The sequence below is a fragment of the Phyllobates terribilis genome, unplaced genomic scaffold, assembly GCF_046119375.1.
Source record: "Phyllobates terribilis strain yellow unplaced genomic scaffold, ASM4611937v1 Scaffold_7__3_contigs__length_470593459, whole genome shotgun sequence".
Taxonomy (NCBI): domain Eukaryota; kingdom Metazoa; phylum Chordata; class Amphibia; order Anura; family Dendrobatidae; genus Phyllobates; species Phyllobates terribilis.
This window is the reverse complement of record NW_027362767.1, coordinates 231,464,086-231,476,218: the sequence shown is the minus strand read 5'-3', so window position 1 is coordinate 231,476,218 and position 12,133 is coordinate 231,464,086. Positions and strand designations below refer to the sequence as shown.

Below are 12,133 nucleotides of genomic sequence, written 5' to 3'. Positions count from 1 at the left end.
CTATTTCTTGTGCACTGCAGCTATTCCGCAGCGTTGATCCAGGGGAACGCAAAAAAACAAAACAAAACAAAAAAAAAAAACATGCGGTATAGGCCAATTGACATCATTGAGGAAAAAATTCACTTCCCGACACCAATCTGGATTAATTAACTATCACTAAGCATAAGATGTAATTTTATTGTTCTCAAGAAAGGCGTCCAGGCCTCTCTCGAACTCATTAAGTGAGTTGGACATCACCACTTCCTCTCCCAGAGAGTTCCAGAGTCTCACGGCTCTGACCGTAAAGAATCCCCTTCTATGCTGGTGCAGGAACCTCCTTTCCTCCAGACGCATAGTGTGCCCCCTCGTCTTTGTCACCATCCTTGGTATAAACAGGTCATGGGAGAGATCTCTGTACTGCCCCCTGATGTATTTATACATGTTTATGAGGTCTCCCCTAAGCCTTCTCTTTTCCAACGTAAATAGGCCTAATTTTGACAACCTCTCTGGGTATTCTAGTCCCTCCATTCCCTTTATTACCTTAGTCGCCCTCCTTTGTACCATATCACCGATCAGCTATAAATACTCGGAGCTCGGCCCGATCATACTCGGCGAAAGGGTTAATAGAACATACTTGCTCAAAACTAATAAAGATATAAAATTCAAATTTTTTGGGGAAGAATCAACAACAAGTAGGACACAATCGTGAAGTGGAACGAAATTTATTGGATATTTTAAACTTTAACAAATTAAAAACTGAGAAGTGGGGCGTGCAATATTATTCGGCCCCCTTGAGTTAATACTTTGTAGCGCCACCTTTTTGCTGCGATTACAGCTGCAAGTCGCTTGGGGTATGTCTATCAGTTTTGCACATCGAGAGGCTGAAATTCTTGCCCATTCTTCCTTGCAGATCAGCTCGAGCTCATTGAGGTTGGATGGAGGGCGTTTGTGAACAGCAGTTTTCAGCTCTTTCCACAGATTCTCGATTGGATTCAGGTCTGCACTTTGACTTGGCCATTCTAACACCTTTTTTTTTTGAACCATTCCAATGTGGATTTTGCTTTATGTTTGGGATCATTTTCTTGTTGGAAGATAAATCTCCGTCCCAGTCTCAGGTCTTTTGCAGACTCCAACAGGTATTCTTCCAGAATGGTCCTGTATTTGGCTCCATCCATCTTCCCATCAATTGTAACCATCTTACTTGTCCCTGCTGAAGAAAAGCAGGCCCAAACCATGATGCGGCCACCACCATTTTTGACAGTGGGGATGGTGTTTTGAGGGTGATGAGCTGAGTTGCTTTTACGCCAAACATATAATTTTGCATTCTGGCCAAAAAAGTTTGATTTTGGTTTCATCTGACCAGAGCACCTTATTCCACATGTTTGGTGTGACTCCCAGGTGGCTTGTGGCAAACTTCAAAAGAGACTTTTTATGGATATCTTTGAGAAATGGCTTTCTTCTTGCCACTCTTCCATTAAGGCCAGATTTGTGCAGTGTACGACTGATTGTTGTCCTATGGACAGACTCTCCCACCTCAGCTCTAGATCTCTGCAGTTCATCCAGAGTGATCATGGGCCTTTCGGCTGCATCTCTGATCAGTCTTCTTGTTCGAGATGAAAGTTTAGAGGGACGGCAGGGTCTTGGTAGATTTGCAGTGGTCTGATACTCCTTCCATTTCAATATGATCGCTTGCACAGTGCTCCTTGAGATGTTTAAAACTTGGAAAATCTTTTTGTCTCCAAATCCGGCTTTAAACTTCACCACAACAGTATCTCGGACCTGCCTGGTGTGTTCCTTGGTCTTCATGATGCTCTCTGCACTTGAAACAGAACCCTGAGACCATCACAGAGCAGGTGCATTTATACGGAGACTTGATTACACACAGGTGGATTCTATGTATCATTACCAGTCATTTAGGACAACATTGGATCCTTCAGAGATCCTCACTGAACTTCTGCACTGAAAGTAAAGGGGCCGAATAATATTGCACGTCCCACTTTTCAGTTTTTAATTTGTTTAAAAAATCCAATAAATTTAGTTCCACTTCACAATTGTGTCCCACTTGTTGATTCTTCCCAAAAAAATTAGAATTTTATATCTTTATGTTTGAAGCCAGAAATGTGGCAAAAGTAGAAAAGTTCAAGGGGGCCAAATACTTTCACAAGGCACTGTATATGGTAAAAGTAATGAAAAACTGTTGTGCTGGAAATTACACCAGAAATTTGGTGCACTTAATGTACATGAGATAACTACAAGACTTTTCTTTTGGTCAGCTCTGTGACCATTGTGGAGAGGGGGAAAAGCAGCAATCCTAAGCTGCTCTTATAAGTAATAATAGAGCCTTCTGATCATGTTCCTGGCTGTCAGGTTGAACTACATGGCGTGCTTCATTAGGACCAGTCAGTGGATGGACAATCTCTATATCTAATCTATATATATTTAGATTATTTTTTATTTATTTATTTTACATATAATCTTGAGTACCTCATGCAATTGCTTTGGCTGCACTGATTCTGGAATAGTTTTTCTTCTATGCCCCTCCATTCCAAAGTTATGCCCCCAAGAAATAAAGGTCTAAATTTTCCCTTCAACCAAATAGGTGTGTACCACAGAACTTCAGTGTTTTGATTGGCCAGTGTCAGTGGAGTTAAAGCAAACGCCCCCCGAAAAGTTGTGGGGTATACGCCCAGTTGGTAGAAGGGAAAATTTGCATCTTTATTTCCAGGGGGCATAACTGTGCCATATAAAACAAGTGTATATTGATTAGTGAATATTGACTAGGGTCAATTAACTGTAGCCCAAGTGAGGGGTGCGTACGAGATTGGAGTATAGCGACGTGGACCCCTTTTAGTTTAATCCGCATCGCTGAGGTAGTTGCCCTTTCAGGAACACATTATTTCTTTTCCACCACTTAAATGCATGTATTTGGTGCTAAAACCTATATGTGCAATTGAGTCTCATTAAAAAAAAAAATTGCAGTTTGCCTCCTATACACTGTGTTGCATGGTCTATTGCGGGCTGCAGAGTGAGTTAACTGAGGATCCCTCAGTGAGCTCATTCAGATAGCCTAATGGGATAGTTTTTAACTCTTTTCTTTCTTTTTCTGAGCTCCTTTCAGCTGATTTATGACCACATCAAAGTTGAATGTGCAAAGAAACAAAAAGCCTGTAAAAGTCAAATAATGTCCATATTTTAATTCAAAGACCAATTAAATGTGAGAATATTAGGGCTTATACAGGGATGTCATTCCAATCCACATAATGAGCCAAAAATCTGCCGTCAGGGACAAACAGTGACCCCCAACTGAAGTCATTGTCAGCAGATCATTTTGGGAGATTGCCCATGTTCGCCTCCTTATGGGAGGTTGCTCTGCTCGCCACGGTATATATAGTGTCACTGTGTCCATTAGCTCCTATAAGTTTTAAAATATGCTATGCCAGTCCATAGAATGAAAAACTGGACCAGTATATGCCAAAAGGACCTGCTTTTGGCATATGCTGGATGAATCGGGCTAATGGACACGTTCCATATATAAAAAGTGTGAACAGAGCCTTAAAGAATTATTCCTAACTTCATAGATGGATACAGTCAGTGCTTTTAAAAAAAAAAATTGCAATTTACTTATTAAAATTTGAAGCCGTTCTAGAGATAAATATTTTTGTTTACAGCTCGTTGCCTAGGAGACCGACCACTCCTGCTGTCTAGCTTCTAAGCATTGCGCTGCAGCCGGCTGGGTTAGGAGATAACCGCGCACTCCAGAGATCATGGACAGCTCTGTAACTGGTCTAAAAGTGCAATAGAAAAGAGCTTGTAAGCACTGCGTATCTTCTGCTGTCTAGCCGCGGTGGTCGGTCTCCAAGACAACGAGATGTAAACAAAAAAAAGTGTGACTATCTCAAGAACGGCTGAATATTTTAATAAACAGTGAATTGCAAAATTGCTTGTAGTTACAAGAACTATCCGACAACACCCATTTTATGAAGATGTGAATAACCCCTTTAAATGACTTCCTGTAATCCAATGTGCAGGCCGTTTACCATAAATTATACTTCTACATTTCAGAACATCCATGTAAAAAGATTAAAAAAAAACAACAACATAGGGATCAGGTCTGATCGGCTGCTGAGGACAAGAACTCCTGTGTGCTCAAACTTTCAGATATGCAAACTCCTAATCCGATGACACAAGACTTTTCATTTCACAGCGTAGCCCCGTCAAGACGGATCGGGGGACAGTAGGGGCTTTACATGTTTTGTTCCGATAGCGGCTACAAAGCGGAGGATTCACAGAAGTAGGGGTGGGGGTGGGAGGATTCACTGCCCTCTCATATAGAAAGATTAGGCAAAAGTGGAGAGGAAAAAAATGCAGGGATCTGCTGAGCGCAGCAAAACGATTCTGACATCCCTCCACCCGAGAGATACTAAGTGTCCAATTAATATCAGAGGAAATATTACGTGCAAAGAGCAACAGTCCGTGAAGTTCTGTCTTCTCCCAACACACACAGCGGAGATGATGCGGTCACATAGAAATCCATTTGTTCCAAGTCCGCTGATCACCTGGAGATTGTGTGGAGTTACCATCTTATAGTATACAATAAGCTATTATTCAAGTTACTGGGTCTAAATGATTACCCCCACATCAAGATAAAACTAAAAAATATGTCCAGGAACCGTCCCAATCCCCATCAGCCGTAATTTGCCATAGACCCTTTTTGAGAACTCTGCCAGTACTATAGGTACTCTTCCTCTCCTCTCTGAAGAGGCAATTTACACATTAAAGTCCCTCTGAAAACTACCAAGAACACACATTTGCAGTACCGAGGTGTGAATGAGGTCATGGAGAGACCCAAGGGATCAATGACTACAAGGCTTCCCAGCCCACAAAGACCAACACTGAGGGTGCTTTCACATTGCATTTAGGCACCCATTCAGTTGTTCACTTCCGAACCCCCCACAAAACGGGATTCAGACGTATGTGCCGACTACAATGGCGCCAACACAGCAAACGTGCGCTCTGCTGTGCATCATTTTCGGGCGTGTTCGCCTACTGGAGGCAGACACTCAGACATAGTAGAGGTCCTTAACTGGTAATCGGATGGTATCATACCGTCATGGTTTTAGAGGTAATGGTGGCATCTTAGTATCGAAAAGACTCCAAACAGTTGAGTCCCAGCTTGCCATGCCCCAATCGTGCCCAATCTGGCTTAAGGGATATCCGCTAAGCCAGAGCATGTCAACTTAAAACTTTAAGAAGAAAGGAAGCATGCGCCAAGGATGCCAGGATGAACCCAGAGGAAAGGCACCAAAAAAAGCAGTTTTACGTTTGCCTTTTTAGTTATAACCAGGACTCGAATCTGCAATGAAACATTTTGCTACACGTGCACTAAAAACTATTTTTGCAGTGCACTTTACAAAAACTGTTCCCTAATCCAGTTTTAGAATTGTAAATTCTACCGGTAAACGTGAATTCATCCCAATGGATACCACATTAATGGGCCGCCCTAAAAAAAATACGATTTGCGGCAGACTGTTGTAATTTGTGAATATCGAGGAGCATTCATAAAAAATTAACATTTTCCGGAATCCCTTTTTTTTTTTTTTTTGCAGTTGTTTCTTTATACCAGAGCTGAACCAACACTTAGAATCTATCCTCCGTTTTTTTTTTGTTTTGCTTATTTTCCAAATGATTTTTAACCCATGAAAAAAGGTTAAACCCATCCTTAGTCGCGTCGAGTGAACGCTGCATTCTGCCCCTCTCTCGCGTCGGCTTTTTAATATTACTTTTACAAAAGAAAAAAAAAAAAAAAGGAGGCGTCTGTTTATCTGTCCCCAATTTCTACTTTGAGTTTGTGAAGTCAGAGCACATCATCCCACTGGCAGGAAAATGGGCAGTGAAGCTGAAAATTAAAAGTGAAAACCTCAACAGTTGCTGATTTTCCAGGACTGGAAAGACGACTTTTTTTTTTTCTTTTTAGCCGAGCTCATGAAAAAAGAAAAAAAAAAGGAAGGAAAATGAAGGAAAACAGAAAATTGACATTACACACATGAATTGCGGCAGCACCGAGCGTCTAAAGTGCTTCTGAAACCCCAGTTCTAAAATGACCTTATTAAATGTCTTGGGCTTCAAAAGTACACAGCAAAAACTACGCAGGATTAACCCCTTCCTGGCAAAAAAGTGAAGGTCAAAAAGGTCATTTGCCATAAATGCGTTTCAGTAGAGCGATGCACAGGTTTAACCTTCCTAGAGACAGGTCGCAACGATTTTACTAAAACAAGCGATACGGACGTCTCTATGAAGCTCCACTCATGGTCTACGGGACTGATGAAAATATTGGAGGGTTGTACTATAGACCATGAATGGAGCGGAGATGAAATTAAGTGCACCTCCATTCACTAAAGCCGCTTTTGGGATAGCTGGGAGTCCCATTGGTTGGACCACTGACCCAGTCGCCTATCGCAGATGATCGGACTGGACGCCGGAATAGGGCAGAAGTGAACATTGCCCTAGTCCAGCTGTTGCAGATGATCGGACTGGACGCCGGACTACAGTAGTTTACATCTTTTTGCTTCACTCTACACAGCGGCTACTTTCCACATTTGCAACACATGCACGCTCGGCCGCACTGAGAGTGCATGTGTATGGAGAGGTTGGGAGCCTTCTATAGGACACCACCATCACAAAATTGTGCCGGTTAACTTTGCTTCATTCGTCTTTTGTAGCTCATGCAAGAAAGGGTTAAGGCTTTTATCCTTTCGATGACGCACACGGACTATTGTGCTACATTTACAGCAGCGATGTCTCCGCACTCAATGTATTGATCCGATTGCTATCCAGGAGCGACTTGTAGAAAGAGGATCAAGATGGATCTTTATATATTCAGTTACAGAGGAGCTTCCTATAAAGGTGCGCTGGAAACGGCAGGCGATAACAGCAAGGAAATGTCTGTAGCAATATTCAGGGGGATGGGATCCGCTCAACCTGCTCATTAACAAGGTACTAAAGGGGTTCTCCTGTATTTTAAGAAAATGTCCCAAAAGGAAGAAATGTAATAAAATAAAAAACACTACAGAACATCTATCCCCGTAGTTGGGCATTCAGCCTGCGCTCCAGTACGTATACTGGTACTTCTGCAGTGCATTACTTGTGTGCATCTAAGGGATGAAAGCAGATCTGCATAATAATTACACTGCATTCAGCAGGAGAATCAGTCACGGCAGGGAAACTTCACTCACTTCCATGGAGGATGCCACAGAAGACAATGACAATACATGTAAAAATAAGACTATTAATATCATGGCGGCCAAAGGGAATGTAGAATTCTCCATGGCTGGCTCGCTCTATTTATGGATCTCTCCAGGGTCAATGGGACTAATTATTACAGTGAGCTGCTGTGTACATGAAATACAAGGAAGCGGCATTAAGTATCTGACCCCTACAATGAAAGCCAGTCACAATGAGCCTGGTAACACTGGATATCGGGGTCTCACACAGAGGCTTGATGGCTAGTGACGGCAAGTTCATGTTAGTTGTAGTATTGGAGTAGAGCCGACTGTGTGCTGCGCTTGTATGCAAAAATCAAGACGCATGCAATGTGCGCCATACATTGACTTCTATGGGAAATAAGTCATGCCAAGACATACACTCCCCAATGTTGAAGTTGCACCATCCAGAAGGAAGAGTATTGGAGTTATGGAAGCCACAGGATAGATAGACCTGTTAATGATTTTAACATTTAGTTTCCATTATCGCCATTTATTCAGTCTGGAGTATGACGGGCACCTGCAGAATTCCCCACACTTATAGCCTCGGCTGCTATCAATGAGGTTATTAATGGTCATCTGAGGATTGTTCTGTCGCTGAATGCACTTGGACAAATCATCAAGATCCGCTGCTGGCAGCTCCTCTAATTTCAGACTACCGATGTCCCAGATGTGCTCGATGGGAGACAAGTCCAGAGACGCTGCATACCATGGTAGCATGTTTAGGCCACACAGGCTGCTCACAGTAGCATGAGCAACAAGTGGCGTGGCATTGTAATTTTTTTAAAGAGTCTGATACACTTTGATTTAGTCGTGGAACCAGTGGTCATTTCTCGGTTAGTGCACCTAGAATGAAGACTAGAAGGGAAAGGCTAATGTATATTAATGCCAGCTCACACCACAATCCCAGGAGTAGGACTGGAAGATGCCCTCTCGTAAAGGCCTCTTCATGGTGTTGCCCACATGGTCTCCAGACCAATCTACGGCTATCATTGCATCCAACATAAAAGCAGGACTCATCGCTTAAGAGGACAAACCTCCATTGCAGTCTTAAATTGCACCATCATAGCCTTTGAGACCAGGAGCTCTGCGTAGGGCAGATATTTGTATTTAGGAGCATTATAATGACTCTGTTATCGTTAAGGTCATCGTGTGGGGATGTGCTGCAGAAGACCGGAGAAGATGGAAGTCTGCAGAGACGAGCTGTGAGAAAAGTCATCATGGAGTCTGGAAAAGATTAATAATAAAAGAAAGAGAACGACTCCAGAGACATAATCATCTATAAGGTACCTGGATGTTAAAAAAAAAAAAAAAAAAAAAAATTGTGATACTGACTAATTCTCATCTGGAAAGTTAGAGCATGCAACAAAGTCACATGTGGATGTAGCCTAACATTAAGAAATCTAAGCGGCAGAAGTAAGAACACTATAAAATACATAAAGTGGTAAGGATTAGCTTGGGACCGGAGTTACGTCACCCCTCTATTAAGCCGGAACTAAACTTTTAAACAAATCCCAGATTTGTGGGAGCGAAGCTTTCAGCCTTCCAAGCAGTAATGTGTAACTATATCTGAAATGCATTTTGCAGGCGAGGTGTGCTTAATTCAATACAGCGCTCCCTCGGTGCCAGTCGCAGAAAGCTGCCATCACTTAGTAGACATCTGCAGGAACGCCGCTCTTCTGAGTCATAGGATGGATCGGAATCAACTGGGACAGGAAAACGACCGGCTGTGTGGGGCAAGATGACCTCAGACCATGATACAGATTGATCAATGCCCAATAAAACTAAATATTATATATATACTATATATTTATATATATAAAGTTTTCCCCTTTGTTTCTCCAACCACACCAACCTCAGGCCATTGAAGAGCTGCTTAGACTTATCCAGCAAGTAGCAGAAGTCGGTGACCGTCTTCCTCTCCACCTGGGGGATGTCCTCATCGTTGCCCAAAGACATCGCTACTCCTTGTGATGTTCTTTACCTTAAAAAAAAGAGGAAAGACCTGTGATTAATAAATCCATCAAAATACATTAAATGGGTTATCCCAAAGATTGTCAGTCATCATCCATTCACAGAATAGGGCAGATTGGTGGGGGTCCGACCACTTGAGCTCTCACCAATCCCTCTGCAGACCCCCAAATAGATGGAGCATGTGCACCACTGCACTTATAAAGTTAGCAGAACCCCCTTAACTCAAGACATTCGTGCTTTACCATTGCTGAAATCTTGGAGAACCACTTTAAATGAGAACAGTGAAGGATGGAAGATTAAAGCTGCCCTTATACATCAGAGCCATTGCTCCTGACTCCAACCTTAAACGGTTTATTTCAGAGGCGAGAAGGGAATAAGCCGCTGACACTTTTCTTAGCCTGCCTAGTCTCCTGCGGAAACAGAGGATTGGGCATATCAAATTCCAACATGCCCAATCCCTATTTGCTCTGACATCAGGGGACAGTCAGGACATCCCTAAACATTACAGACTGTAGGCTGATACCACCTAAACTAGATTGGGTGGTAAACTATGGCTAAAGCGTGCCACGCACATTAAATAAATGTTGGCTGATTTGACGATTTTAAACAAAAAATGGTATGTCCTGGCTCTCTCTGATGGCAAAAGGGATTACACAGAGAGACTGGGCATGCTGGATTTCAATCAGCCTAATCCTTTATTCTCACAGCAGATAAAGGAGTTGCCAAAGAATATTTACATGCAGCCAAAGAAAACACATGCACGCTCGGCCGAGCCAACCATGCACGTGTACTTGGTGGGATTGGGAGGATAAGCCCTCGATAAACGTTACTTGGATACATTGCAAACAAAGCACAAAACTAACTGCCTCCTTGCAAAAAAGATATGTAATACTCTAATATATCGTGTACAGCGATGTGGTATATGTTAGTGCTATTTGTAGCTAGAAATAATACATCTGCAGCCTGACATTTGCTTTGGTAGCGTGCCGGTCACCTGACGAGCCATTACATTGCTGATTACATAGGTCATTAGTAATCTATATGCATGACAGATGGTTTACCTCCTTCATACGAGCACATTTTAAAGGGCGAATCAAAAGAAGTCGTCGTATCCCTGCGTCATCCTCTTCTGCCCACGTTTATTACAGACTAGCAAGACATCACACAGACCCGTGTAGTGCCTAATGGACCCCCGGTATAGGACTACATACAGCACTATACTGATCTATGGTGCTTTAAGGGCCCACTTCCCCTATTGGCAGGCCTCCTTTCTCTGCTCCCCAAACAGCATACAAGCATAACAAAAGGGCAGACAAACATAAAATGGTGGAGCAATGCAAACTGGGAAGTGACGCAAAAGAGGTTCCAGAACAAATAGTCCTGTCAGAATGCAAATAAAGACAAACCACCCACTCAAAGAGCATGAGAACGAGAGACTGGTATGTGCACTAAAGCAGTTTTAATTTGAGGGTGGTTGAAGGCAACTTGACCATACTTTTCTACAGGTTATGTGTGAAAGTTCCCCCCCCACTAGGTATTGACTTGGTACGAGTCATTTCTGTAGCAAATGAAAAGGTGAGCTTGGAAAGAGTTAAACTGGGAGCTGCGGCGTAACACCTCTCGGAAGCGGAGGTGACGATCTCTGGAGTACTGCGCTGTTATGAGAACGGTGGGCGTGAAACGCAAGTGTGAGACTCGTGGTGGATCCTGACACGTCTCGTACCTCGCACTATTAGACTCTCGCGTCCAAAGCTTTAATAAGATCGATTACAGGCTGAAAGGCAGAAAAATAGTGCTGGGATGATTCCAGCAACGCATCATGCCGGCACGGTGCAGCGCTCCCATCCATACAGTCTGGGGGCACATGCGCCGGACGGAGCGCACACTGAAACGGTTGTGTGGTTTCTGACATTGTTCAGTGTGAGTGGCGGCAAGTGTAAAATATGCAATTAACCAGCTGGATTATAATGATACCATCAATATGTTGTATGGGGTAAAGGGGTATCCCATCTCATGGAAAACCAATAGGGCAGATCCCCAAAAGTCACGAGCGCAGTGTCCAGGTGCAACATTTCTCTAGATCATGGCCGCTCCCGATGGACAAAGCGGACACGGCTCAGAGGCAAGGAAAGACCCCAAGGGTGGCCTGACAGATTTACTAGAAATTCAGCCAGACATTGCACTTTGTGAACGACTCAAAGATCAGCCAAATTTATTAAGAGACTTTCCTGTTTTTGTTAACACTTGTGTCTAAATTCCTGTCCGTGGGAGAACGAGAGGTCTCGGTTTGGCGAATGTCAGGAGGAACATCAGCGGACCACTGTAAAGTTTGATGGATGGATACAGGGTAGTTTTTCAGGGGTTGGCCTCAGCCCCTTCGTTTTAGTTGAGTGAAATTTTAATACTTCAGCATACAAAGACATATTGGACAATTTTAGCTTCCATCTTTGTAGGAACAGTTTGGGGGAAGACCCTTTTCTGCTCCCAATGACTGTGCCCCAGTGTAAAAGTCCATAAAGACATTGTTGGTGGGGGGAGTTTGATGAAAAAAACATGACTGGGCACTCAGCTTGTGAGCAGGGGCGTACATTGAAATCATGGGGCCACATGGCAGAAGAAGTTTTAATTGGGCCACTCTCCGAACAAAAAGAATAATCAATATTTTGCGGGGTCACAGAAGGACATATCTCACAACTTTGCAGCCTTTACAAAGTAATTTTCCTTCTACTGAAGCCCAAGATTAACCTTTCATTGCTCCCATAAAAGCATGATGCCTACAAAAAAGTGCCCCCCAAACACTTTAGGATAACAACCCCCCCCACAAGCACTGTATGATGGCCCTACTGTACCCCTCCTCAACTCCCCCGGCAAAGTATGGTGACCCCAACACAGTATGATCCTCAACTGTGACCCCCACACAG

At 43.2% G+C, this 12,133-nt stretch overlaps 1 protein-coding gene across 1 annotated transcript in view; it reads right to left on the bottom strand.

Annotated features, from left to right (window-relative positions):
* Window positions 1-12,133, bottom strand: part of SCAI (suppressor of cancer cell invasion) — a 106,631-nt gene that overhangs the window by 49,875 nt on the left and 44,623 nt on the right. Inside the window, exon 2 of the mRNA XM_073639807.1 lies at window positions 9,094-9,222. Coding sequence (XP_073495908.1) covers window positions 9,094-9,197 — 104 coding nt within the window. The 5' untranslated portion in view covers window positions 9,198-9,222. The remainder of the gene's footprint in view (window positions 1-9,093; window positions 9,223-12,133) is intronic.